Genomic DNA, 27,044 nt, shown 5'->3' on the forward strand with positions numbered 1-27,044 from the left:
ATTAGATCTAGTCTACAGTAGAGGCACTTTGATGTGAAGGCATGCCAAAGTAATCCAAATGACCCCGCAACACATCAACAAGCACTGGCTCGACACCGTGCTACGTTTTAGCGGCTGAAATAGAACACTGTTTTGAATTAAATAATGTAAGAAAAAATATATACATAGATTTTATTTGTTTGGCCTAGGCATTTGATTTGTTTAGCCCATAGGCCTATAATTGTATTTTTATATAAAGTTTTCATGTATACATTTGTTCAAACTTCTGTCATTCTAAGAATAACATTGTTGTTTTGGTGAAAATAAAATAATAATTCTAAAAAAAGTTCCTCAATCTCGATGGGCCTGTAGTTTGCAACCGTTTTTATAACGCATCAGTTTTACAGCGCATAGCAGTGGCCGTACACATTCCACCTGGCTGTCACTACGAAACAGCGCGTGCTGTATATAGGCAACATCAATGCATGGACTTTCTTGCATTCAAATGAAACACTGTCAAAAGCAGTAGAGCCTAAACGGTCACAATTGTTCCATTTGTTCAAATTATATACCTAATTGTATTTAGGCCAGCTGTGGAAATCTGACAAAATATTACATTTTGAATAAAGGCTACCGAACATAAGTAAATGTCTACTGTTTCGCCATTCTTTTTTAATACATTTGGCCATGCAAAATATACAATTACAATAATATGACTATTACATTAGGGCCTAATAATTTAAATATGAATGAAGCATAAGAGCAATGTTAGGCTTATTGAGACTGCTGCAATTTTGAAATAAAGTTGCAGGATTACCTGTCATTTAACAAAGAAAACCCAAATCTAACCTGTAATTATGTGATCAGAATGTATTAAATCCTAATCAGCCAATTTACGTCAAAACACAATATACTGTTACAACAAAACGATTAAACTGAAGCCACAAATAGGCTACGGATTTTGACATGGCACTGCGTTATATGAAGTGAACCACACTGGAGTGTTTCGACCCTCTCGGAATTGCAGAGAAACACTGCCCCCTGCTGATCAATACAAATACAATGACGATTCAAAAATGTCTTTAAAAAATCTGAAAATTGCACATTATTTTATTCAAACATAATTGCACACATTATTATATTTCCATACACAGCAGCTTTGAAAGCATTCAGTTCGAAAACACATAAATCGAGCCTATATACCCAGTATGATTTTCACTATAAATCTCATTGTTGTTTGGAACAATGATATGAATACAACATACATTTCTGCCTGTCCAAAAGAGTAAAACATTATTTGATGGGGCTTATATACTGACAAATTACTATTACCTGTCCCACAAACATGGAGGTGTATATTGTAAAATATGAGATGAGGTATAAGCCTATTGTCAGCAGTGAGAGGTTTAATATCAGGTATCCTTGTGTTTAGTTAATTTTATTCCAAAAACATTTATATATTCTATATATTTAATTAAAAATGATGTAAGACTACAATAGAGGACAACAACATAAACACAGATATACTATACACATGTTCCAGGGAGGGCAGTGGCCATAATGGTTCTATAGCCTAATTACCTGATAGGTCCTTTACCCTTCTCATCAGGAGCAGCACAGACCCCAGCCAGAGTGAAGAGGCCACACCACAGTGCCTGTCTCTTCTCCCTGGTTACATGCTATCTCCCCCACCCACCGCAAACACACGCACAAGATGCACAGGAAAGAGGATACCGACACATACACACATGCAGATGTACACATGCACTTGTACAAACAAACAATAAAACACACACACACCAGAGGTCCTTCTGTAGCTCAGTTGGTAGAGCATGGCGCTTGTAACGCCAGGGTAGTGGGTTCGATCCCCGGGACCACCCATATGTAGAATGTATGCACACATGACTGTAAGTCGCTTTGGATAAAAGCGTCTGCTAAATGGCATATATTATTTATATTAGAGGAGGCTGGTGGGAGGAGCTATAGGAGGACAGGCTCATTGCAAAGGCTGGAATGGAATCAATGGAATGGTATCAAACATATGGAAAACACACATTTAACTCCCATTTATTCCATCCAGCCATTACAATGAACCTGTCCTCCTATAGCTCCTCCCACCAGCCTCCTCTGACACACACACACACACACACATACACAGTCAGACCCACAACTACTGCTTCACCCTGCCATTATCCCCTCCTCTACCCCAAACACACCGTTTTAATTTCAAAGCTCTGATTAGCTGATGATTGCATGACAGCCGCCGAACAGGTTCCCTTTTCGCCTGGCTCCCAGACTGCAACTCAATCATGCCCAATTAGTGGGTCCCCAAACACTCTCTCTTATTAGAGGACTCATAATCGACTCATTGTGTCCTGATTTGGCAAATAAATCACTCTGGGGGCTTCTCTCTCGCTCTAATTCCCCCACCTCTCCCACTATGTCTTTCACTGTGCCCCCTCTTTACCTTGTCCAGGGGTACAGTGAACGTTTTCAAGCTTTTCAGTGGAGCTGACAGTTTGAGCTCCTCTGCTGGAATCCTTTTTTATTCCCCCAGAAGAATAAATAATCATTTAGCAGCGAAGGCAAGGCAGCCAGCATGCGGGTGTCCTTGTCCTACAAGGTTAAGAATCCATTCCGTCTGAGCAAGAAAGGAGTGAATTAAAATAAATGACGGCCAGATATTTATTGCGAGTTTGTAGATGAAGCGAAGTCACTCCAGCGGACCAGCGGGGGCTGGGCTGCCAATGGCTCTGCCTCACTGCATGACCTGCTTGCTCTTTTTGCGTGGGACAAGGGAATAACAATCAATGTCACATTACACCTTTCCTGCTTTTATATATTTCTGTTTATTTATATATACATATATATATATATATATATATATATATATATATAAATGCATGTGTTACTGCGGACGTTAGGGGGTAGACATCAAACGAGATAGTAAGGCAAATGAAAGGATCTAGTGCTGGATGCTAAACATATTTGTAATTTGATCGAAAGAGAAGATCGTGAGAGATGTAAGCTTGGTAGAAAGACAGCACTGGCGGCTGGCATAGACAACGAGATATAGAGTGAAGGGGACGGATGGGATAAAAGAGGACAACGTTTCCTTGGTATTGTCATGGAATGTGGAGACACCAAACTCAAAGCCACTGCTTTCGTTCAGTATCTGTAATTGATATGAATAGGATAAATGTTAATGTTCAGGAACAAGGAGACAGGTTGGTTGGGAGGGGGTGTGGCCCCTTGACACTGTCCCTTCATATCACATTCCAGAGACTCCCAGCAGACATCTGTATACAGCATGTTAGCCCCAGATATCAGCACAAAGGTATAACAGCCTAATTAATGAAGTGGACTGAGACGAAGCAGCTTCGTCATAGTAAAAATACCTCCTGTGCCGAGGATTAAAATAAGGTTTTCAGTGTTTCCACACAGTGATCATGTGCCATGTTCATAGATAGTTGTGTTCTGCACGTCGCTGAGCTTCACAGGCTCTGTGGGGTGTACTGGGTTGAGCTCCAAGGGCTTGAGGAGCAGGCAGGAGGCCTATGAAGTGACAGACTTAGAGGGAATCCGTCGGACTCTGATGTAGTGGACTCAGAACCCCATCTTACAGAGTGGAGTCAGCTGTCTCCTACTGTGATTCTGAGCCTGGCTATTGGGCTCAAACGGCTTCTGCCAGTAGGGAGGATTTGAGCATGCTTAGTGGGCTCTCAGAGGGGTGTGTGAAGTAACCTCTGACAGACAGTACAGTAGTCCCCAACAGGGTGTAGCTGGGGGGCTGTGCATGTTCAGATGTCCATCGCATACCGTAACATGCTCTCTACTGTGTCCATATCACACAGCAGAACACAATCCTCATCATAATCTTTACTTTAACCACTTGACCCTTTGGCGTGTGTGTCTCCCTTAACTCTGAACCAATTAATTTCCCCTTAACTCTCTCTCACACTTTACCTAGTAGTGTATGTGGACTGAGGCTGTGTATTTGTGTGTGGTGGTCATTAGTCTCTGCCTTTAAGGTAAAAGGAACCGTCCTGGCCAGCTGGCGTGGTCTGGGGTGCAGCGTGGGGTGGTCTGCCACTGTGAGACTCCCACGGCAGAACCACTGAGGCTTGGTGCCCCCCGCCCACCGACGGACTGCTGTGACCACCATAGGCGCTCAGCAGATGGAGCCTCCTGCTCTCCTCTCTCTCCTCTCTTCCACAGGAAGGCAAGGAGATTTGGGCTAGGACTGGCCTAACTAACCTCCATCACAGATGCCAGAAGAAGCCTGGGCCTCCAGTGGAGCCCTGCTGGGGAGATGCTGGGCTGCAGCAGGTGTGATCTCAGCCCCTCTCTCTCCCCCCTGTCAGCACCTCAGTGGTGGAGCCCACACTCTGCACTCTCTTCCTGCCCTCGCTCTTCCTCACTTAGACACCGTCTGTGCTGAGGTAACAGGACCACATCCTCCCCCTCACTAACCAAAGACATGTCCATTACAGTACATTTCACATCTCTTTAGATCCAGATATTCTGACAAACCAGGCTTTATCATTCACTAACACGATGAGCGGGGGCGAACTGGGATCAGAAATTGGGCTCTGGCATTTCTAACACCCTGGCAAATTTCTTCCGAGGCCCCCGCAACGGTCAAATGCTGTTGCAAAAAAAATCATTTTATCATTATCACTTCTGCCAGAAAACAACAACAAGTTAAACAGGTCCACTTGGCAAAAAAAATGGACCACCCTTTTGGCATTTGCCAGATATGTCACATGGCCAGTCCGCCCCAACGATGAAAGATGAGAGGTTACTGACAGGCTGTGGACTGAATTGGATTTAACACATGAAGCATGAGGTATGGCAAATGATATGAAGTACCAAGATCAAAGTACAATAACCAAAGTAGATGTTTTTGCCCCTTTGAGGGCAAACGGTCTGCCTGTTGACTCAAGTGTTTTCCACTGCTGGTGATGATAAGCTCTCGTTCTGACCTCGCCATCGCCATGGGGCCCAGCCCACACTACCACTCTCCCTTCCATCAGCCCCTTCTTTATCGCCAGCAGCTACAAGACAAACAGGTTCTGCTGCAGGTCACACACTGCTGCAGCCAGGGTTCTCTGTGATGGAGAGGGTTTACATGGGGGTGCCGTCGCACCACGCGGCTGAGTCCCCCACCTTGACCTGTCCCTGTCTACAAGGCCTCGGTGAACGCTGTCCCCTGCCCCCCCGGTCCCCCCAGCCTCTCTGACCGCCACTGAGTTATTATCATAATTTCCCAGAGAGGAATTGCGGGGCCTCCACAATGAGAGTGTCGCCCGTGTTTTACAGAATGTTTTGTGTTTTATTGCCTTTAAGTCACTCGTAGGCCAGTACAGAGGCCCCACAATGATAAGAAAACCACTCATGTGAAAAATGAAGGGCCTCATGTCCTGGACTGAGAGGAGAAGAGAGGAAATAATCAAATCCATGGCAAATGTGGACCCTGAATGTAATTCATGTTCACACCTCCCCTCCAACCCACACCAATTCCCCAAAATTGTAGAAGAACGAGGAAATAAGCTTAATTAATTCAGCCAATCTCTGCGTTACAAAAAGAGCAGCGGCTTTATTCTCGTTTGGTTTGTACTTGAAAAAAACTCCTATAAAACACCACCCGCCCCTTTCATTCCCCCTCCCGACTCCCAAGCCCTTGACAACATGACACCTGTAAAATGCCCAGGGGCATTCCAAGCTGCCACCGTCCCAGTCATTTCATGTCCAAGCCCACCTGGGGTAAACAAAAAAGGACCAAGAGCGATAGAATATTAACAAAAGAGGGGGGGGGAAAAAAATCACTGTCGAAACTGAAAACACCAACTCACACAACTTTGGACTCTTAAATATAAAGCCTTTGTCTCTAATGTGGTCAGGAGAGCCCCTCCCCCACAGGCCCCTGTGGCTCCGCAGGATAAAGGTGCAGCATATCTCATGGAAAATAAAACATCTGTTTAATCTATTACTTTCAAACGCAAATCCCCTTTTGATCAAAGAATGATATTGATCTGCCTGCCTCTGTCTATGGCAGGGATTTCTCTTTCAAACTTGAAATATCATCCAGTCTTTGTGACAAGTTAATACAGGGGCTAAACAGCTCTCTTTTTTCAAGTCATTTTCAAAGTGCACTGAAACAATTTGAATATGGTTGCATTTGCATTTATTTCAACCATATAAAATACAAATTCAGCTTGCCCATGTAAATAGAACGTATGTAGTGTGGTGGACATTTGCCCTAGAGTTAAAACACTGCTAATGTTTCATCCTACATAGAGAAGCCTCCAAAGCTTAATAATGAACAGACTCAGGGTCTGGTGATTTATTTACTGCATCTCTGGAATAATCAAACCAACATCAGAGAAGCTGGACATCCAGACTTGGTTCATGGCACCTGACTCAGCTTGTAAAGCCCTGATCAGGCCAGTGACTGACTGAAGACCTGTGACAGGCCAGGCGCCTGGCCCCTGGTGGAACGAGCAGGTCAGGTCTTAATATCCCGTGAGCTTTGGCGTGTCTGTCCTCACCCGTCACTCTGTGTGTGACGGGCCCTGGCTGAAGGCCCCGGCTATCTTCACATCTCCCCATTTTCTTAACACTTTAATTACACATCAACATATTGCTTTTGGGCCATATGGAAGGCAGATATTGAGACCAGATAAGATGTATAAACTTCTGTCAACACCACAGCATATTAGGGGGAGTTGGAAGCATAGTATCTCTATTCCTTCTTCCAATTAGCGCCCTGTATCAAAATACATTAAGACAAGCCCATCAACCCCGAGCAGGAAAATACATTTTTTAGAAGCCGTGGCCCAGTTGTATTCAAATTGTATTACTTCCCCTGTTTGTTTCTTTGCCACAAAATGAAAAGTCATTTCCACAAAGGGATTCAATAGAAAGTCAGATAAAGGACCCAGTAAACTCGATGGCCTGAGAACTGGTCCTAGTCCGCTGGCTCAGATTGGACTCTCAAGGTTCTACAGTTGGACTACAAATATGAGAAAACATCCATAAAAAAAGAACCAATAATAATTCACAGGAGAATAAATAAATGCCGGATGAGAACTTAACTTTTACGTAACTGATGTACATTTACATTTTATATGGGACCCTGACAAAGAGTTCAAACGCACAGTTATTTATTCCAATCAGCTGAATAAGGATATCATATTCCACATTAAATACGGTGTATTTTCTTTCTGTACTAATGAGGTCAGAAGATCCCACTACAAAATCATTCACCATTCCCAAGGATGACCTCAACCCAAATGAGACCTAATCCTCCTAAAATAGCTTCCTACGTTTTATCAGAGGCACACAAAGAAGTCTCTGCTCACCTCTGCGTGACACGGTGTTCTTCTGGAGCTAAATACATCTACACTGCGAGGAGCTCTAGGAGCAAGGGCCGTCTCTCTTCGTAGAAATAACGTATGTGTTACAGTTGGTTTGACGTGATTCAATTCAGTGCGCCCAGCTACCGAGAGGTCATACTAAGCCTTGCTGCATCAGGATATAAGAGAGAGGAAGAGAGATGGAGAGAAAGAGAGAGGGAGGGGGAGCACGAGAGCGAGAAAGAGGAGAGTATGAGGGACAGAGAGGTCACTTTGAGGAGCTGGATGCAGGCACATGCCAAACAGCGTCTCCTCTCCCTCTCTAATCCCCACTATGATCCACTGGTGTTCCAGCCAATCGTCTGAGACAGGCCACAACCCGTGATCACTGGGCCCTAATCTGGGTCCTCCGCCCGTAAGCCGTCCACCTCAAACGCCAGCGGCCCGGCGCCAGCAGAGGACTGGCAGGCGCAGCCGTCTCCAGAGAGACAGCTAGAGGTTGTCTCTACATGGCTGGGCACTTCGCAGCTCCGCGGGGGTGGGAGGAAGGGGCAACGCGGCAGCTGCTCGGGGCATATGGGCAGAATTCATTAAGGCTGGCTAAATAAGCCAATTGTGGAGAGACTGTAAGTGTGTGTAAGTGATGGAGAGAGAGAGAGAAAGTGAGGGAAAAAGAGCGATGGAAGAGGGAGAAAGGCTGACCACTCGTTACAATAATTCTGAACATCCCCTCCATCTGTAATACCCATGAAGACTGATTTGAGGCCTACGAAATGACTGGCTGAATGGTTATCTATGTGTGACTGGAGATAATTGAGCTGTGAGCTGCGTAGATTGTGTCCTCCAGGCCGTTGGCGTATCCCCAACTGTCACGAGACCTCTCTCTGCTTCATGGAGAAATAAACCTAATCACAGTCTGTAAATGTTAAACCTGTTTTCCCAATAGTCTCAGTGTAGCTTTGGAGGCCTGCGTCTTTATTCACACACATGATCCAAAGACTAATCTAAGTGGAGACAAGGCATAAACACACACTGATACATACTAAACATTTGTGTGCAAACTATGACAGTGAGAGGATCTTAGGTATGAATGATTCCATCCTTACATATAAAAAACTAAAGAGCAGAGGACATACTCCACCGAGGGCTTCTTCGCTACTAATAATCTGTATTATGTTGAATTGGACTCATGTTCAGGCCCATAGGCATATATAGTATTACAGCCTCTCCTAAGGCCCTGTGGTTTGAGTTTGATGCATGGTTGTTATGTAAGTTTGGAGAGAGCATCTGGACACCTCCAGCCATCTCCAAATGAGAAAGATGTCTTCCTTATATAATGTGGGCTAATCCCCCATTTGTCAATAGGAAGTGTGTTCAATGCATTTGAGATAATAGTGAAGAGGGGGCAGCTCTTGTTGAAGAGCTGGAAGATAAAGTCAATGGCACAGTCAATAACAATAAAGTTGTGGGCTTTAATGAAGAATGTTAATTTGACCACAATCAAGTGGATTTCAGCTTAGGTGATTGTCAACCTTGGACTTGTATCTGACTGAGGTTGTAGGGGGGTAGATAATGCAGGCGGGAGATGAGGGCATTTTGATCTGTATCAGACCATTTAGGCATTCAGCATTTTTAAACAAAAGTGATTTGTCTTCTAGCAGTCTTGGTAGATTCAAACAGATAGCATTGCAGTGAAATACCGCACACGTGTCTTAGAGAAGATTATTCATTTGCAACCTACTATAGAAATTACAGTAATTCATTTCACAATAAATATACCTACAAATGTGGCGTGTTTAAATTTATTAGAAAAAATAAATACATTGTGCAATGAATTTGGAATATGAACAACAAGCTACATATACTTGATGGTCCCTATGTTTGGACAGAGCATTGTCATGCACCCACCCAGGTCCCAGAGGAGGCATCCTGGTCCACCCGATCCCATCCTGGGGAGGCTCGTCATCATAACACATCATAACTCCTCCTTCTCTCCTTGATCCCATTCCGTCAGCAGCTCTGAGGACACCTCCGTAAACAGACGATCCCAGTCCCAACCCACGTCCTCCTGATAGATAGACAGAGAGGAAAAGAGAGAGAGGAAAAGAGAGAGGAAAAGAGAGAGGAAAGAGAGAGAGGAAAAGAGAGAGAGGAAAGAGAGAGGAAAAGAGAGAGGAAAAGAGAGAGAGGAAAAGAGAGAGAGGATAAGAGAGAGAGGATAAGAGAGAGGAAAAGAGAAGGATAAGAGAGAGAGGAAAGAGAGAGAGGATAAGAGAGAGGAAAGAGAGAGAGGAAAAGAGAGAGAGGAAAAAAGAGAGGAAAAGAGAGAGAGGAAAAGAGAGAGAGGAAAAGAGAGGAACAGAGAGGAAAAGCAGATGAAGAAAAAGAGGGAGAAAGAAGAAAGCGAGGAAAATAATAGAGAGGAGAAGCAGAGCAAGACAGAGCGAACATCCCAGGGAAGGTGGGAGAAAGATAGTAGAGCGTGTTAATGCACACATCATAAATCTTGATTACCTAGGAGACTGGAAGGCAACCTCCCCTGGTGCTTCAGAAACAGCTGGACACCCCCCTCACATGGAACACAGCAGCTATATTTACAAAAGAAACCTCACTCACCTCCCGCACCTCCTGCTCTGGAGCCAAAACCTTGGTGAGGAGCTTCAAGTCAATCTCCCCATCCTAGGGAGAGGCATAGACCTTATGAGAACACCCTCAGCGTGCAGAAACATACTCCTCAGAAAGAGGGGATTGATATTGGATGCATCCTAAAAGGACCTCCTTAAAAAGGCAGGCTGGGTAATCTATTACAAAGAAAAATAAATGAGCAGTTGAAACCTGGCTGTGTGTGTGGGGCCCATATGAGCTGTCTTACCAGGGTCTGGAAGGCAGAGTACTTCATGAGGTCATTGTCCAGATCTCTGTATGTCATTACCCGGTTCACCTGGATGCTGAGGAGAAGAACAAACACTAAGTAAACAAAAATCCTATTGTAGATGTGCTATACTAAATGTTGGCATGCTTTTCCTCATTAGAGGCTGTCTATTCAAATATAGCCACTATCTGCATCAGTAAGATATCACCAGACCAATCAACAAACTGTATCATAGTACAGTACAACTTGCAAGTATCACTCTGAGACAGATAGCTTCTCAGAAGTTTAGGGTAAGTGCTTACATGGCACGGAGAGTTCATAAAGGACAGAGATCAGGAGATGGGCGCCAAGTGGTAACCGCCTCAATTTGAAACGCAGCTGCTTATCTGTAGTTGGAATTAAGAGGGCTCTGAAAGTGGCGAGGGCCTAGCAGTGCATGCCAGTCCTACTTACTGCACATTACACGCTACATTGCCCCCTCAATAAGTTCAATGTGGATATTATCTCGTACAGAGAGCGGGCCCCAGCCTAATAACCCCCGCCGCTGTCATAGCCGCGCTACATAGTGGACACATGTCGGCGCATCTCTCACTGCCCTGTAAATCAAAGGGCCCCACTTGTAAGGGCCCCACTAACAGCCGTGCATAAATCACACCTTAACTGTTATTTCTGCATAACGGCCCAATATGCCAAGACACCTTCATTACCATGATTAGAGGAGGCAAGGTAACAGTCAAGACACCATCTAAGACCAGTGTATTATTATCTTTAACTCTCATTGATGTTCAAATGTAGGCCAGGTACTGTACATGGCTCTGACGGTGGGCTGGGTCTGTAACCCTCCAGAGGTATCTGAACTCAGCTGTCAGGTCCTATCAGGTCACTTCAGAGACGTGAACAGTTAAGCAGCCAGTGAGGGTGAGGAGGCATGTCTGTATTCACAAGACTGACCAAATGGATACACTTCAACTTTGAAAACAGAGTGATGGGATGCCATCTAGGAGTTTGAGTAACTGAAGTCAACTAAAGGGGAGGCTGGTGTTGTTTACAGTACCTTGGAGGAGCAGCAACTTGCATGGTAAGGTCTTCCTCTTGTACTTCATCAAGGTCTGGAATAACTGGAATATCTAAAACACAATATACATACAGAACCTCATCAATGTCACCCTCTCCCTTATTTAGTCATTCAATCTGTACATCTAAAGTGTTAACTGAGAAACAATAGTGGTCAATCACATAAACTGGACATGGATTACAGAAACACTCATTTCAAAGATAGTCTGCTTTGTGTTTAGTATGACAGTTTGTGTGTACGTGTGAGTGTCTCAGAGTAAATTGGCACCTGATTCATACCCTCCCTCTCTCTCCCTACATCCTCCGTAGAGCTGCCCTGTCACAATAGCCAGGCGGCCATGAATATTCAGGAGGCCAGGCAGCAGGTCTTCCTGCTGCGAGAGGGGCGCTGGCCAGGGGCTCCCCGGAAAGCACCCCCCGCTACCCCAGCATTTGGGCCCTGTCAGCGCCGCCCACCCCCAGGACCCGCGGTGGCCGGCAGGCCGACCTCCGTGACCACTCTGCCACTCGGACCGGGGCGGCATCCAGCCATGTGCAAGAGTATTTGCTGGCGGGCCCATCTGTGTGGGGTCGGAAGTCACGGTGCGGCCTGGCAGGGGCTGCGGTGCCAGGAGCCGCCAGCCCGCTGCTCAAACAGTGGGAACTCACTTTAATTGGCAAAACGCAACAGGACAGAGGATGGCTCCGCTCCCAAGAAGGACAGGGCAAACTTTCACAGCACATTTCAGATGGACTTTTGTTAGAGTGGGCGAAGGTGTGTGTGTGTGTGTGTGACAGACAGACAGACAGACAGACAGACAGACAGACAGACAGACAGACAGACAGACAGACAGACAGACAGACAGACAGACAGACAGACAGACAGACAGACAGACAGACAGACAGACAGACAGACAGACAGACAGACAGACAGACAGACAGTGAGGAAATAGGATGAATATTGAAATGTTGAAGACACTTAAATGCACCTGTATAATTCATATGAAATTAATACATGCATTATACTATGTTAGAAACAAACATTACAAAATAATAAATATTACATCATATTTGAGGGAAGGTGGTCTCTACTTCCACAACTAAAAACGATAAGTTCATACTTGGCCATCAGAGTTGCCTGTCAACATCAGAGTCACAGAAATCTATCTAATCCTTGTCGCCATGTAACAACTCTAAATGAGCAACAAATACAACAGAGACAACTCATGTGCACTCAGAGGAGAGGTCTGATTTTCTGTTGTTTTGTCTCTTTTTTTCAATACTGGTTTAGGTTGAAGGCAATTGAAAAGTGCAGCTCCATTTCCTTCTGACTTCCTACAGACAGACAGTGTGCTAGGTGTCAGTGGAGAGGCTGGGAGAGAGCAGGGGAGCGGGAGGGAGGGAGAGAGGAGCAGGAATGTCAGTAATCTCTGAACACAGCGCTGCACCCTGAGGGGAAAGTCAATAGTGGAGCTAGATAGAGGCCAGGAGATGGGAGGCACGATCTGATGGGAGGAAATATCTGTAGATCTGTCACTATACCTTCAAAATACTTCAAAATACATACTTTCTCGGAGGATTAGTCTACCATTCTCATATAACAGTTAAGCAAATATTTCAGCAATGACAAAATAAAAAGTTAAGGAAGTTATATGTTCCTAGAATGAGCTAAATGAGCAAAACGATTGATGTTATGCAGGATTCTTCAGTTGAAGGAAACAGAAAATAACCCCAGCAAATCCCAGCAACTTTACACAGATAACAAACATCATCATCAGTTAAATAACTAATTCCGTTCTCTTTTTTTAATTAAATAAAATTTAAAATGCCACACTTGTTTAGCCGCTGACAAGATTCATCTGTGTTTCTGATATCCAAATAAACGCAAGCGCGGGTATTTCATATTCATGAGGCCCCGGTGACACTTTGTCCTCTCATTTACAAAGCACAGTGTTCAGCAGAATCCATCCCCTCCGGACCCCCAATCAAATTTAATGGTCTTAGCGCAATGACATCAAAAAGCCGCGCTGTCCAGCTCTTTGCAAATAGCTTCCTGGGTTGTCCCCCCCCCCCACTCTCTCAGCCAATAATGCACTATTAACACTATTCTACGAGAGTTCAACGTGAAACAGCAAGGGTTAGGTTCTCTCTATGCAAACTCTCGAAACACTTTACTTGACACCCAGTGTCATAACACGTTATAATGTCATAACAGCTGACATAACCTGTCAAAATATGGTCACAGTCATGACCCATATACAGTACCGGTCAAACGTTTGGACACACCTACTCATTCCAGGGCTTTTCTCTACTTTTACTATGTTGTACAACTAAATGAATGAAATAACACATATGGAATCATCTAGTAAACAAACAAAAAAAGTGTTAAACAACCCAAAATATATTTTATATTTGAGATTATTCAAAATAGCCACCCTTTGCGTTGATGACAGCTTTGCACACTCTTGGCATTCTCTCTACCAGCTTCAAGAGGTAGGAACCTGGAATGCATTTCAATTAACACGTGTGCCTTGTCAAAAGTTAATTTGTCGAATTTGAGTTAATGAGTTTGAGCCAACCAGTTGTGTCGTAACAAGGGGTGGTATAAAGAAGATGGCCCTTCTCGGTAAAAGACCAAGTCCATATTATGGCAAGAACAGCTCAAATAAGCAAAGAGAAATGACAGTCCATCATTATGAAGGTCAGTCAAGCGCAGTCGCAAAAACCATCAAACTGGCTCTCATGAGGACCACCACTGGAAATGAAGACCCAGAGTTACCTCTGCTGCAGAGGATAAGTTCATTAGAGTTAACTGCACAGAGTTCAAGTAACAGACACATCTCAACATCAACTGTTAAGAGGAGATTGCGTGAATCAGGCCTTCATGGTCAAATTGCTGCAAAGAAACCACCAATAAAGGACGCCAATAAGAAGAATTGCTTGCGCCAAGAGACACAAGCAATGGATATTAGACCGGTGGGAATCTGTCCTTTGGTCTGATGAGTCCAAATTTCAGAGTTTGGGTTCCAACCGCCGTGTCTTTGTGAGACGCAGAGTAGGTGAACGGATGTTGGGGATTTATGTAGAATACAAGGCCCACTTAACCAGCATGGCTACCACAACATTCTGCAACAATACACCATCCCATCTGGTTTGTGCTTAGTGGGACTATAATTTGGTTTTCAACAGGACAAGGACCCAAAACACACCTCCAGGTTGTGTAAGGGCTATTTGATCAAGAAGGAGAGTGATGGAGTGTTGCATCAGATGACCTGGCCTCCACAATCACCCAACATCAACCCAACTGAGATGGTTTGGGATGAGTTGGACTGCAAAATGAAGGAAAAGCAGCAAACAACTGCACAGTATACAGTTGAAGTTGGAAGATTACATACACCGTAGTCAAATATATTTAAACTCAGTTTTTCAAAATTCCTGACATTTAATCATAGTAAGAATTCCATCTTAGGACAGTTAGGATCACCACTTTTTATTTTAAGAATGTAAAATGTCAGAATAATAGTAGTGAGAATAATTCCTTTCAGCTTTAATTTCTTTCATCACATTCCCAGTGGGTCAGAAGTTTACATACACTGAATTAGTATTTGGTAGCATTGCTTTTAAATAGTTTAACTTGGGTCAAAGGTTTCGGGTCGACTGCCACAAGCTTCCCACAATAAGTTGGTTGAATTTTGTCCCATTTCTCCTGACAGAGCTGGTGTAACTAAGTCAGGTTTGTAGGCCTCTTTGCTCGCACACGCTTTCTCAGTTATGCCCACACATTTTCTATGGGATTGAGGTCAGGGCTTTGTGATGGCAACTCCAATACCTTGACTTTGTTGTCCTTAAGCCATTTTGCCACAACTTTGGAATTATGCTTGGTGTCATTGTCCATTCGGAAGATCCATTTGCGACCAAGCTTTAACTTTCTGACTGATGTCTTGAGATGTTGCTTCAATATATCCACATCATTTTCCTCCTCATGATGCCATGTGCACCAGTCCCTCTTGCAGCAAAGCACCCCCACAACATGATGCTGCCACCCCTGTGCTTCACGATTGGGATGGTGTTCTTCGGCTTGCAAGCCTCCCCCTTTTTCCTCCAAACATAACGATGGTCATTATAGCCAAACAGTTCTATTTTTGTTTCATCAGACCAGAGGATATTTCTCCAAAAAGTATGATCTTTGTCCCCATGTGCAGTTGCAAACCGTAGTCTGGCATTTTTTTATGGCGGTTTTGCAGCAGTGGCTTCTTCCTTGCTTAGAGGCCTTTCAGGTTACATTGATATAGGACTTATTTTACTGTGGATATAGATACTTTTGTACCTGATTCCTCCAGCATCTTCACAAGGTCCTTTGCTGTTGTTCTGGGATTGATTTGCACTTTTCGCACCAAAGTGCGTTCATCTCTAGGAGACAGAAAGCGTCTCCTTCCTGAGCGGTATGACAGCTGCCTGGTCCCATGGTGTTTATACTTGCGTACTATTGTTTGTACAGTTGAACATGGTATCTTCAGGCATTTGGAAACTGCTCCCAAGGATGAACCAGACTTGTGGAGGTCTACAATTTTCTTTTTGAGGTCTTGGCTGATTTCTTTTGATTTTTGTCAAGTAAAGAGGCACTGAGTTAAGGTAGCCCATGAAATACATCCACAGGTACACCTCCAATTGACTCAAATTATGTCAATTAGCCTATCAGAAGCTTCTAAAGCCATGACATCATTTTCTGGAATTTTTCAAGCTGTTTAAAGGCACAGTCAACTTAGTATATTTAAACTTCTGACCCACTGGAATTCTGATACAGTGAATTATAATTGAAATAATCTGTCTGTAAACAATTGTTGGAAAAATGACTTGTGTGTCATTCACAAAGTAATTGTCCTAACTGACTTGCCAAAACAATAGTTTGTTAACAATACATTTGTGGAGTGGTTGAAAAACAAGTTTTAATGACATCCGACTTCAACTGTATGTGGGAACTCGTTCAAGACTGTTGGAAAAGCATTCCAGGTGAAGCTGGTTGAGAGAATGCCAAGAGTTTGCAAAGCTGTCATCAAGGCAAAGGAAGGCTACTTTGAAGAATCTAAAATATATTTTGATATGTTTAACATTTTGTTGGTTACTACATGATTCCATATGTGTTATTTCATAGTTTTGTTGTCTTCACTATTATGCCACAATATAGAAAATAGTAAAAATAAGGACAAATCCTTGAATGAGTAGGTGTGTCCAAACATTTGACTAGTACTGTATTTATACCTGTTGTTACATATATTGCATTATTTTATGGCTGGTAATGACACCAACATAAGAGTGTCAAAAACCACATATTTTCTAATGAGTTTTTCCCCGCCAAGAAGTTTCCTTCCTCTCCTTTGTTGTTGTTGTATTTCATTATTTGTCATGTTTATTTCTTCATATTTCAAATAACTTTTATGACACTGTCAAGAATCATTATTACCATCATAATCAAATACGCCAGATAGGCCTATCAGGTACATGCTCTTATATCAGTCATCAGTCAAAAAGAGGGTGTCTTGTCCTGCTCCTGCATTCATCCGTCTTCAGCAACAGGGCACTGGGGTAGGCGCATGTCTGACATTAATCTGTGGTGTAAAGGAATGTTTTGCCTTGAGTGTTAGGTTTTGACCCTCTTATATAGGTGTCATAACCAGCCATAAAATAACTACAGTGGCAACTTGTGTGGGTTTTGACCCTCTTATATAGGTGTCATAACCAGCCATAAAATAACTACAGTGGCAACTTGTGTGGGTTTTGACACTCTATATAGGTGTCATAACCAGCCATAAAATAACTACAGTGGCAACTTGTGTGGGTTTTGACCCTCTTATATAGGTGTCATAACCAGCCATAAAATAACTACAGTGGCAACTTGTGTGGGTTTTGACACTCTTATATAGGTGTCATAACCAGCCATAAAATAACTACAGTGGCAACTTGTGTGGGTTTTGACACTCTTATATAGGTGTCATAACCAGCCATAAAATAACTACAGTGGTAACTTGTGTGGGTTTTGACACTCTATGGCAGCTTGTGTGGGTTTTGACACTCTATATAGGTGTCATAACCAGCCATAAAATAACTACAGTGGCAACTTGTGTGGGTTTTGACACTCTTATATAGGTGTCATAACCAGCCATAAAATAACTACAGTGGCAACTTGTGTGGGTTTTGACACTCTTATATAGGTGTCATAACCAGCCATAAAATAACTACAGTGGTAACTTGTGTGGGTTTTGACACTCTTATATAGGTGTCATAACCAGCCATAAAATAACTACAGTGGTAACTTGTGTGGGTTTTGACACTCTTATATAGGTGTCATAACCAGCCATAAAATAACTACAGTGGTAACTTGTGTGGGTTTTGACACTATTGCGTAAGTGTCATAAATCCAGCCATAAAATAAAGCAATATATGCCAAACAGGTCTAAATATGTGTCAAGACAGTGTTATGACCATATTATAATAGGTTATGACAAATTGTCAGCAGTTATGACAAATTATGACATGGTTATGATCGTGTCATAATGTGTTATGACGCTGGGTGTCAAGTAAAGTGTTACCCAAACTCTATTACTAAGTGAAAAAAAAGTAAAACATTTTAAAATGAGCTTCAAATTCAACCTATTACTGGACGTCAAGAGAGTATAAATAGGAGCTGCAAACAAGCTGCCGTTTTTCTTTCTGAAGGAAAGGGCAACGCCATCAGAAAGAGACGTCTGTTCCCAGCACTGCTGGCACACATTACCTGATACATATCCTCCATTCCCCATTGCAGCCTGGACATCTATCAAGGTTGCTTTGTCTGGCGGCGACTGGGCCAAGCCTCTCCTTATTACACGGTCACGGCAAGTTTCCTCGCTGAAGCATGTAAATATCAAAAGGGGATAATTTGCTGTGAATGTAGACATACTCCCAGCAGGCACGCCGCAGTCAGCGACTTTGGGGACACCTCCACACATCACCAGGCAGGGCTGCTATAATCTAAGCAGGGAGGCTATGGGATGATTACCTAGGCACGGACTACATTTGAAAAGCTTATGGGACAATATTCAGCAGATCACTGACAGAGAGAGAGAGAGACAGAGACAGAAAAGAAACAGATTGAGAACAGATTAGTGTGTTTGTAATGGCAGCTCTTTGCAATGAGACTGGCAGGGGACTGTAAGCCAGCCAAGGGGGAGAGGGGGAAAGGGCTAGCCCTCTCTCTCTCTGCTTCTAGCCAGTGGACATAAGGGATAGGGTAGGGGACATAATCAAGATCGGAGGGGCTATCTCACTAACCCTCAGCACTGCAATTTCCACTGCCCCAGCCGCCGGCACTGTATTAAGAGGTGGCCCTCCACTGAGGAAGTTTCTTTCCAGCTGCATTTGCTGGGTAAGAACGGTACCACTGGGGTCTCCACACAACCACACAACTGACCCTTTCAGCTAGGGTGTGTGTAAGCATGAGTGTGTGTGTGTGTGTGTGTGTGTGTGTGTGTGTGTGTGTGTGTGTGTGTGTGTGTGTGTGTGTGTGTGTGTGTGTGTGTGTGTGTGTGTGTGTGTGTGTGTGTGTGTGTGTGTGTGTGTGTGTGTGTGTGTGTGTGTGTGTGTGTGTGTGTGATTATGACAGTGTGTGTGTGTTCTTGTGAGCAACTTAAAAGCATTGTCAAAAACATTTATTACCATTTGTTATAATCGTAAAAAAAGAAGATGTCGAATGTTTACATTATTTTGTACATCTAATTCCAGTAATGAAGTTCATAACATCTAAACCTACAACATCCTACAACAATGTGCAAATACACTTTATTAGGATTCTAAGCACATACAGTGCATTCGGAAAGTATTCAGACCCCTTGACTTTATCCACATTTTGTTACGTTACAGCCTTAATCTAAAATGGATTAAATTCACTGAAGTCTCTGAATGTCCTTGAGTGGCCCAGCCAGAGCCCAGACTTGAACCCTATTGAACATCTCTGGAGAGACCTGAAAATAGATGTGCAGCTATGCTCCCCATCCAACCTGAAAGAGCTTGAGAGGATTTGCAGAGAATGGGAGAAACTCCCCAAATACAGGTGTGCCAAGCGTGTAGCGTCATACCCAAGAAGACTCGAGGCTGTAATTGCTGCCAAAGTTGCTTCAACAAAGTACTGAGTAAAGGGTCTGAATACTTATGTAAATGTAATGTTTAAAAAAAAAAAACATCTGCAAAAACTTCTACAGACCTGCTTTTGCTTCGTCATTATGGGGTATTGTGTGTAGATTGATGAGGGGAAAAAATATATATGATATATTTTAGAATAAAAGGCTGTAATGTAACAAAATGAGGAAAAAGTCAAGGGGTTAGAATACTTTCCGAATGCACTGTAACATCCACAGAAGAGGGCTATAATGGTGGGTAGGTGTTTCATTAAGTATGAGAGTAGTAACTACAGCCGCAGAAACAGTGCTTCTGTTCCTTATCAATATGTCAGTTTAATACGTCAAAGAAAACCTCCTTATACAACGCCATCCAGCCCGGCCATTGGCATGTATATAATATAACTTCTTAAATAATCAGGGGCTCACCACTCCTATCTTTGCTAAGGCAATTTCACCCTTATTTCCCCTGGTGCTTTGCTCCGAAAAATGGAACAATTATCCCAGGCCGTGCTTTGTTGAAATGTCTACTCTGAAATTGTTTGTGATGCGGAGAACCAGGCCCTGAGGTGACCAAGTCAGAGGCTAGCATTGAGCGTTCCCCGCTGGTTCAAAGCTCTAAAGCACCTGCCCCAACATGTAGATGTGTGTGTGTGTGTGTGTGTGTGTGTGTGTGTGTGTGTGTGTGTGTGTGTGTGTGTGTGTGTGTGTGTGTGTGTGTGTGTGTGTGTGTGTGTGTGTGTGTGTGTGTGTGTGTGTGTGTGTGTGTGTGTGTGTGTGTGTGTGTGTGTGTGTGTGTGTGTGTGTGTGTGTGTGTGTGTGTGTGTGTGTGTGTGTGTGTGTGTGTGTGTGTGTGTGTGAGAGAGGAGAAGATGTGTGTGTGTGTGTGTGTGTGTGTGTGTGTGTGTGTGTGTGTGTGTGTGTGTGTGTGTGTGTGTGTGTGTGTGTGTGTGTGTGTGTGTAACGCTCAAAGGGAAGAGACACTTAAATCCTGCTTCAGCCACTGAATAGGATAATTCATTTAGTGAATACTGTATTTGAGGTCTGTTATGGACTGTGTATAATGTGATTTTATGAGGGGATAACCAGTGATCAGCTACAGTTCTCTAAACGTATCAAATTAACATATTCACCTGTCACTTTCATCTAAACGATTGTGTTCTCTGGTAAGTTTTGGGTGTCTCACAGTAGGTGGTCAGAAGCAGATGTGCTACAGAGGATTCCTCACTAGCACCGAGAACAAATATGTTGGGACTGTTAAAGAAAGCGATAAGACGAGAGGCAGCTTATCTGCTCTATTTTGGATGAATGTGCTGTGGAGGGACTGGAGGACTCAGCTCTGCCCGCCAGAAGAGATGCGGGACTGGGATACAAGGGTGCTCTCACCTCCTTCATCATCCGAGCCCTGGGGGGTTTGTGGTCGAAGGCGTCGGCTGCAGAAACAGGAAGTGGGAGAGTATGAATTATTGAAGGCTTTCAGTGGTGAGGTCATCACAGGGAGCCAGACTTAGACTGGGCTGTTGTGCTTTGATGATGGGCCGGTTTCTGTGGGCTGAGTGAGGCTCTAGATCAGCCTGATAGGAGGCTTGCTCTGCCTCTGTCTGTCTACTGCAGACTGACTAGGACTGTTTCTACAATACAGCAGCAGACACAGCCTAAAGGCTCCACAGACACAGCAGCATCAGTGGGACTGCCTGGCTGATTGTCTCTGTGAGCAGCCCAGGGCTTCAGTGAACTCAACAGTATCCCTCTAAGAATGAATGAAAAACACAACGGAGGCAGCAAATGAATGGAACTGAGATGGGCTGGTGGTGAAAAGAACATAGATCAAAGGACTATTTTGTAGCGCTGCCTGTGTTTCTTTCAAAGCCTGTGTCTCAACACTGCTATTCAAGCATGGGCCTCCAGCCGTGATGAGTAAAACACACCATGTCCTCTAGTCTCCTTCCATCTCACTACTGTCTATTCAAGGCCTAATATGCAAGTTGGCAACATGGAAGAACTAAAATAACAGGCTAACTTGGCTCCCAACAACAATAAAAGTGATGACAACTCAGTCACGCTGGATTTTAATCATGTTAAGTGATTGTTCTTGGAAGGCGAGGATTAGTTGCAACCAAGTACAGCAATTTCCAAATCAGAGCATCGGGCACAAACATTTAAATTGGTCCAATTTCGATTCCTGTATTTTTTTTTTTACCAAATAGTTATTTAATTTAATCAACAACTGAGGGAAATATTTCAGAGTGAAAAGACGAGACTAAGTGAACTTACTCTTCCACGTCCTCCACCATGGCAGGCCTTCTTCCAGACCTACGGAACAGTGAACATAATTGATAGATTATACAACAAAGGAACACAGACAAAATGCTTTTGTGCCACATAAATAAAACGACTAAAATCTATTCAATTTTAACAGACAAACCAATGACCAATTAGCTTATTGATTCTATTGATATTTGAAAGCTTAATCTTAAAACCACTAATGGTTTCTGATGTAGGCTAGTTGCTCAGTTAGATTTGAGCCTCCTAAGGCTTAGGTGAGGGATGGGCAACTGGCAGCCCCCCTTTTGTAGGCCCGTGGATCAATTTCCCAAAAATGAAAAGAGAAACAGAGTCAGAGTCTTAGCCTAGGCAGATACAGGCTCCAAAGGCACAACTTTCCTCCTTAACTCGTTTTAGTGGCAACACGTCGGGAAAAAACGAGGAAAATACGTGTACTGTCTTAATAATAAAACTATTTTCGGGTTTTCAGACAATTATGCCTTTGCAGCCTGAATGGAGGATGCTTTATATGTATGAGCCGGTCCATGGGGGACATGAGTGTATTACCAGGAATGCAAATCAAATTTCACTTAGGGCTACTAAAAGGCTAGAGCTCTGACTGCATGTATAAGTATGGATGTGGGTACCCAGCCCCGCGAGCCACTGCGTCCCCTCATGATGAATTCAGATATTTGTGTGTCCCCAACCCCCATCAAAGTTGCCCATCCCTGTCCTAGGTTGTATTCTGTTTTTCCTCTTCTGTGTTGTTCCTCCCCTGCTGGACCACGGGGCTATTTTCAGACACCTCTCCATTTACACAGCCCAGCTTGACTGCATGCCACACCCTCCACACACTGACACAATCCCTGTCTTTTCACACATTCTCACCTCAACACACTATTCTTGGCATAACACTGTTTCACACCAGGGTTAGGGGAGATAATATTACACAAAACAGGGCTACTGTCGAATAAAAGGTATCCTCACCACAAGCAGCATTAGAAAGGCAAATCAAGACTTAAAATCGTAACATTTTAGACCAAGGCAGTCTGTGAATTTTTGGCGATGAAGACAACTTTTTACAAAGTTACTTTTACATAAGACTGTTTCTGGATAATGTTTTGGAGGAGATACACGGTACCGGCAGGTTCTACTGGTAGAGGAGTGCCCCCTACTGGTTTTGAAGAAAACAGACACTGTAATTTTCTCTGGACTGAAAACAGCTTTTTAAGGCAAGAGAATGTTGCCCTACAAATAGATTTCTTATTATTCCTTACTAGTACATTTAACATTTTACATTTAAGTCATTTAGCAGACGCTCTTATCCAGAGCGACTTACAAATTGGTGCATTCACCTATTCACCAATAACCTAAATAAAAAAATTGAAATTACATTATATATGTTTATAAATTGTACTTCATGAATAATCCATTCACTAATCTCTGGAGGCTCCCCGCTCTACAATAGATCAGCATATTCTCTGGGGTTGAAGCCACCACAGGGCCATAGGAGTGTTGAGGGCTCCTCCGTCGAGAAGCAGGAGACCAGTGGTGTAGATGGCAGACACTGGCCAGGGTCCAGACAGAGCTCAGGGGAGACAGAGACAAAGCGGACATGCCCCCCGAGCCAACCCCCTGGCCTTAGGGCCTCGTCTGGAGTGGAGCGGAAGCAGACTCAGCAGAGCCTCACACATGGTCCTCATCCACCCTCTAGTCCACACAACAACCAGCTACGCTAGGGACACTTCACTGCTGTGGGACCTGATCTCTGCTGTATTATGTATGTTTATTTAGCCTTCATTTACATTTATTTATACTTATAGCCTTTATTTATAGAGCCTTTATTGATCTTGTTGTTGAGACAAACAACATAAAGAAATACTTCAGTCTGACCCCACCTTAACCCACCCTGTCTATCCTTTTTTTTCATATTTGCATGCTATTCAAAGCGATAACAATAGCAACAGAAGCATCGTGATCAGCTATGGAGTCAGATGGTCAAAGAGAGATCAGAGAGGGAGCCCACCCTGCTGCCCTTGGACTGTGTCCTGGGCTGGTGACACTTAAGACACATTACAGGCCCCTTGATTAAGACTCATGTAGACTGAAGCGATAGACATGGTAAAACTGTCTGGAAAAAGTTGTTAGGGATAAAATATATTGTGACAACCCGGCTTCAAAAGGTTCATCAATAAACTGACAGATCATTTAGTGTCAATTAGGAGTGATAGATCGACAAATCCTGGGATTTCTGGGCTGGGATTAGTGGGAGGAGGTGATTGAGCACAAGGGTTGACATTGAAGGGAAAAGTCCTTGCCGGTTCCAGGGGGGCCCATTACTTACTTTGTTTCAGAGAGGATCAATGCACGTGAGAAACCCTTAACACCTCCGGTATTCCAATCTCTCTGAATGCAGGAATCAAGACGAGTTACGCTAACGCAAGGACGAGACACTCTGACCTTCCCAGAGTGAGAAAGATATATTTAGTTTGCTGTTGTCTTTACTGGCTCTGCGAATAAATAATAACTATGCAAATAAACCCAATTAAGCCAGCTTGTTCACTTCAATGTATAGATTCATGCATCTCCCCGGCTCTCGTCCCCACAGAGACTGGAGTAGAGTGGTGGATGGAGCCATCTGGAAGAGTGCAGAGCCTGTTCCACAGTTTGACTACAGTCACACTGACGGCACATAGGGAGAAGCACAGTAACGAGCGAGGGGTAGTGCCTTTTCAGTCCTATAGTTGGCCCCCCTTTTCAAATCGTAAAAAAATGGACAGTTAAGAGGAATATGTTATTTAATTTAGAGACAAATAACTATGCATATTTTGTCGGTCATAAAGTTCATTTACGAAAATCTAGCTAACATTAGCCAACTCCCTCTACATTTAGCTTGCTATATGGGCATTTGACATTTGCATAAATTGTAATTTGTAGTTGTTTAATGTTTTAGGGACTTCTGAGCAAACCAGCAAACCAGTGCTGTCATCTGTGAAAACCAGCAGATGTACATAATCTACCTAGAAAGCATTTACTGCAAATTGAATGTACAATATTGTCAGGTTGCCTAGCTGTCAATCACTTGTCAATGTTTTTTTTACTGTATTAAGTAACGTAACGTTAGTGTTAGAGATTGAAAATATTTGCCATAGCAGGTACATAGCAGTAGCTAACTCTTTTCTTCCTTGTTGTGTAGTGGAGGATAAAAAGACATGTATGATATGGATGTGTAGCCATCTGCGTATGGACCCTAAAACATTTGGTATAAATATTAGTTCAGAATAGTGGTTTTAATTGTTCTACAATGCTTCCACTGGTAATGACTAAGTGAAGCAACTGTTACATGTCAAACTGTTATGGAATGGAAGTCCTGCTTCAGTACTCCTCCACATTGAACCACAGCCACAAGATGGGTACATTACAGGCACATTGTTGTTCTGCTACTCTCAGATGGTGCTCATATGGTAAGTAGTAAGTACGCATTTGCTGCATCAGAAATATAAGGAGAGCTGTTACTGCCGCCAGTACGGGCATTGTGAAAAACACAAGGCTCGCCGCCAATGAATTGCGTGGTATCCGTTGGCAGTTTCTGATGTGAGCGAGTGATGTACTGTTGTCCCATTCCCTAGGCCTAATTTAGCTCTCCCTACCACTAGCTGCTCTGGTTGAGTGCCACTCTCCCACTGAGGAACACTTGAAAATGAGGGGGAGGGCTAAGGGAAGGCACTGGGATGGAGCCTAAATGTGTTGTTTTAGGGATTCATTATTTTGTTCAACACATTCCATGTGTCTGTAGTTGGAAATATTCATACATATGCCTTTAAAAGCGAGCATGCATTGGTTAGACAGCCATTGTAAGAGGTGATAAAGTGGCCAACCCTGTGATGAAGTGGATAATTGACTAACAGTGCCCTCCTGTGGCTGATACATGAACCATGTCAATCAGCTGAAGAAGATTTGTGGGGTTCACTACTCAGATAGGCTCCCTTCAGAGCGCAAAGTAGAAAAAATATGCATTGATAAATAACCTATTCTCTGTTTCAGCATGAGAGATCATTAGTAACAAAAAAACATTGCTCCCAATCTCAAACGCATGCCAGAGACACATTCTGGAGACTGTGAGGTGGAGTTACCTAGTCTACAGGCTGGAGGTGAGTAGACCGAAGGAGATACTCACTTGGCTGATCCAGATCCAGAAGTCTCCTCAGCCCAGCCGCCCTGCCTGCGGGATGGTTTAGGAGGGGGTACCTGAGGTTAGAGAGATCCTTAATGACAGGCATAACAGACAACTTCTTTAAACTATTAGGCTAAATTCTACACTTCGGCTGAAAACATACAGAAGGAGGAAAAGGGGTGCAAAATAGTCTTTCACATGGTCTCTAAATCCATGTGAAAATGATGCTTTCTGTCAAGCTTAATCAGAAAAATAGAGTAAAAGCCAAGTTCCAAAACTGAGCAGACCCTGATACATTTTGAGACAACTGCCCCTGGAACTGTATTCTGGAGCTGTAGGCTAGTACAACAGACCAAGTAACCCTTGGTATCCCATATCACTGAGGAGAGACTATTTTATCTAAGAGATCTTTTTAAATTATCAGAGGAACTATGTAAACCCGAAAAGTTCCAGAATGGGGTGAAAATGGCAGTATTATTGGTAAGCGTGAAATTCACACCACTCTAATTGAGTCTTTGCCAAACCCTGCCCCAGGATTTTGGACAACCAATGGATAGCAACTGTTTTTGAGTCTGACAACTCAGACAAGCTCATGTTTGAAACGCATGAAAGCCAGTGATGGCAGTGGGAAAAAAACAAGTTGTTTTCTTTAAAAAATATATTGTTTAAATGGCTAAATAATTGTGCACCTGGAGTACTTGCCACTGTGATTCCTGAAATACAGAGCCAGTTGGGAGTATTTTTCAAATAACTAGCTAGCTCTCAGTCTCATTTTTTGACCGCCAAATGTTGCTAACGCTAGCTAGCCCCTTAATATAAAGTTCTCTTGAAATGTGCAGTACCGGTCAAAAGTTTGGACACACCTACTCATTCAAGGGTTTTTCTTTATTTTTTCTATATCGTAGAATAATAGTGAAGACATCAAAATTATGAAATAACACATATGGAATCATGTAGTAAGCAAAAAAAGTGTTAAATCAAAATATATTTTATATTTCAGATTCTTCAAAGTAGCCACCCTTTGCCCTGATGACAGCTTTGCTCACTCTTGGCATTCACTCAACCAGCTTCATGAGGTAGTCACCTGAAATGCATTTCAATTAACAGGTGTGCCTTGTTAAACGTTAATTTGTGCAATTTGTTTCCTTCTTAATGTGTTTGAGTCAATAAGTTGTGTTCTGACAAGGTAGGGG

At 43.3% G+C, this 27,044-nt stretch overlaps 1 protein-coding gene across 2 annotated transcripts in view; it reads right to left on the reverse strand.

The window, feature by feature from the left end:
* Nucleotides 1–9,125: 9,125 nt before the first annotated feature.
* The window catches only part of LOC124046456 (intraflagellar transport protein 43 homolog A), a 29,826-nt gene continuing 11,907 nt past the window's right edge, over nucleotides 9,126–27,044 (reverse strand). For both annotated transcript variants that reach the window (XM_046366844.1, XM_046366843.1), the window contains 7 exons: nucleotides 25,855–25,925; nucleotides 21,687–21,725; nucleotides 20,799–20,845; nucleotides 11,264–11,336; nucleotides 10,210–10,285; nucleotides 9,954–10,016; nucleotides 9,126–9,405 (listed from right to left, as the gene is read on the reverse strand). In XM_046366844.1, coding sequence (XP_046222800.1) covers nucleotides 9,313–9,405; nucleotides 9,954–10,016; nucleotides 10,210–10,285; nucleotides 11,264–11,336; nucleotides 20,799–20,845; nucleotides 21,687–21,725; nucleotides 25,855–25,925 — 462 coding nt within the window. In that variant the 3' untranslated portion in view covers nucleotides 9,126–9,312. The remainder of the gene's footprint in view (nucleotides 9,406–9,953; nucleotides 10,017–10,209; nucleotides 10,286–11,263; nucleotides 11,337–20,798; nucleotides 20,846–21,686; nucleotides 21,726–25,854; nucleotides 25,926–27,044) is intronic.

This window comes from Oncorhynchus gorbuscha, linkage group LG10, assembly GCF_021184085.1.
Source record: "Oncorhynchus gorbuscha isolate QuinsamMale2020 ecotype Even-year linkage group LG10, OgorEven_v1.0, whole genome shotgun sequence".
NCBI lineage: Eukaryota > Metazoa > Chordata > Actinopteri > Salmoniformes > Salmonidae > Oncorhynchus > Oncorhynchus gorbuscha.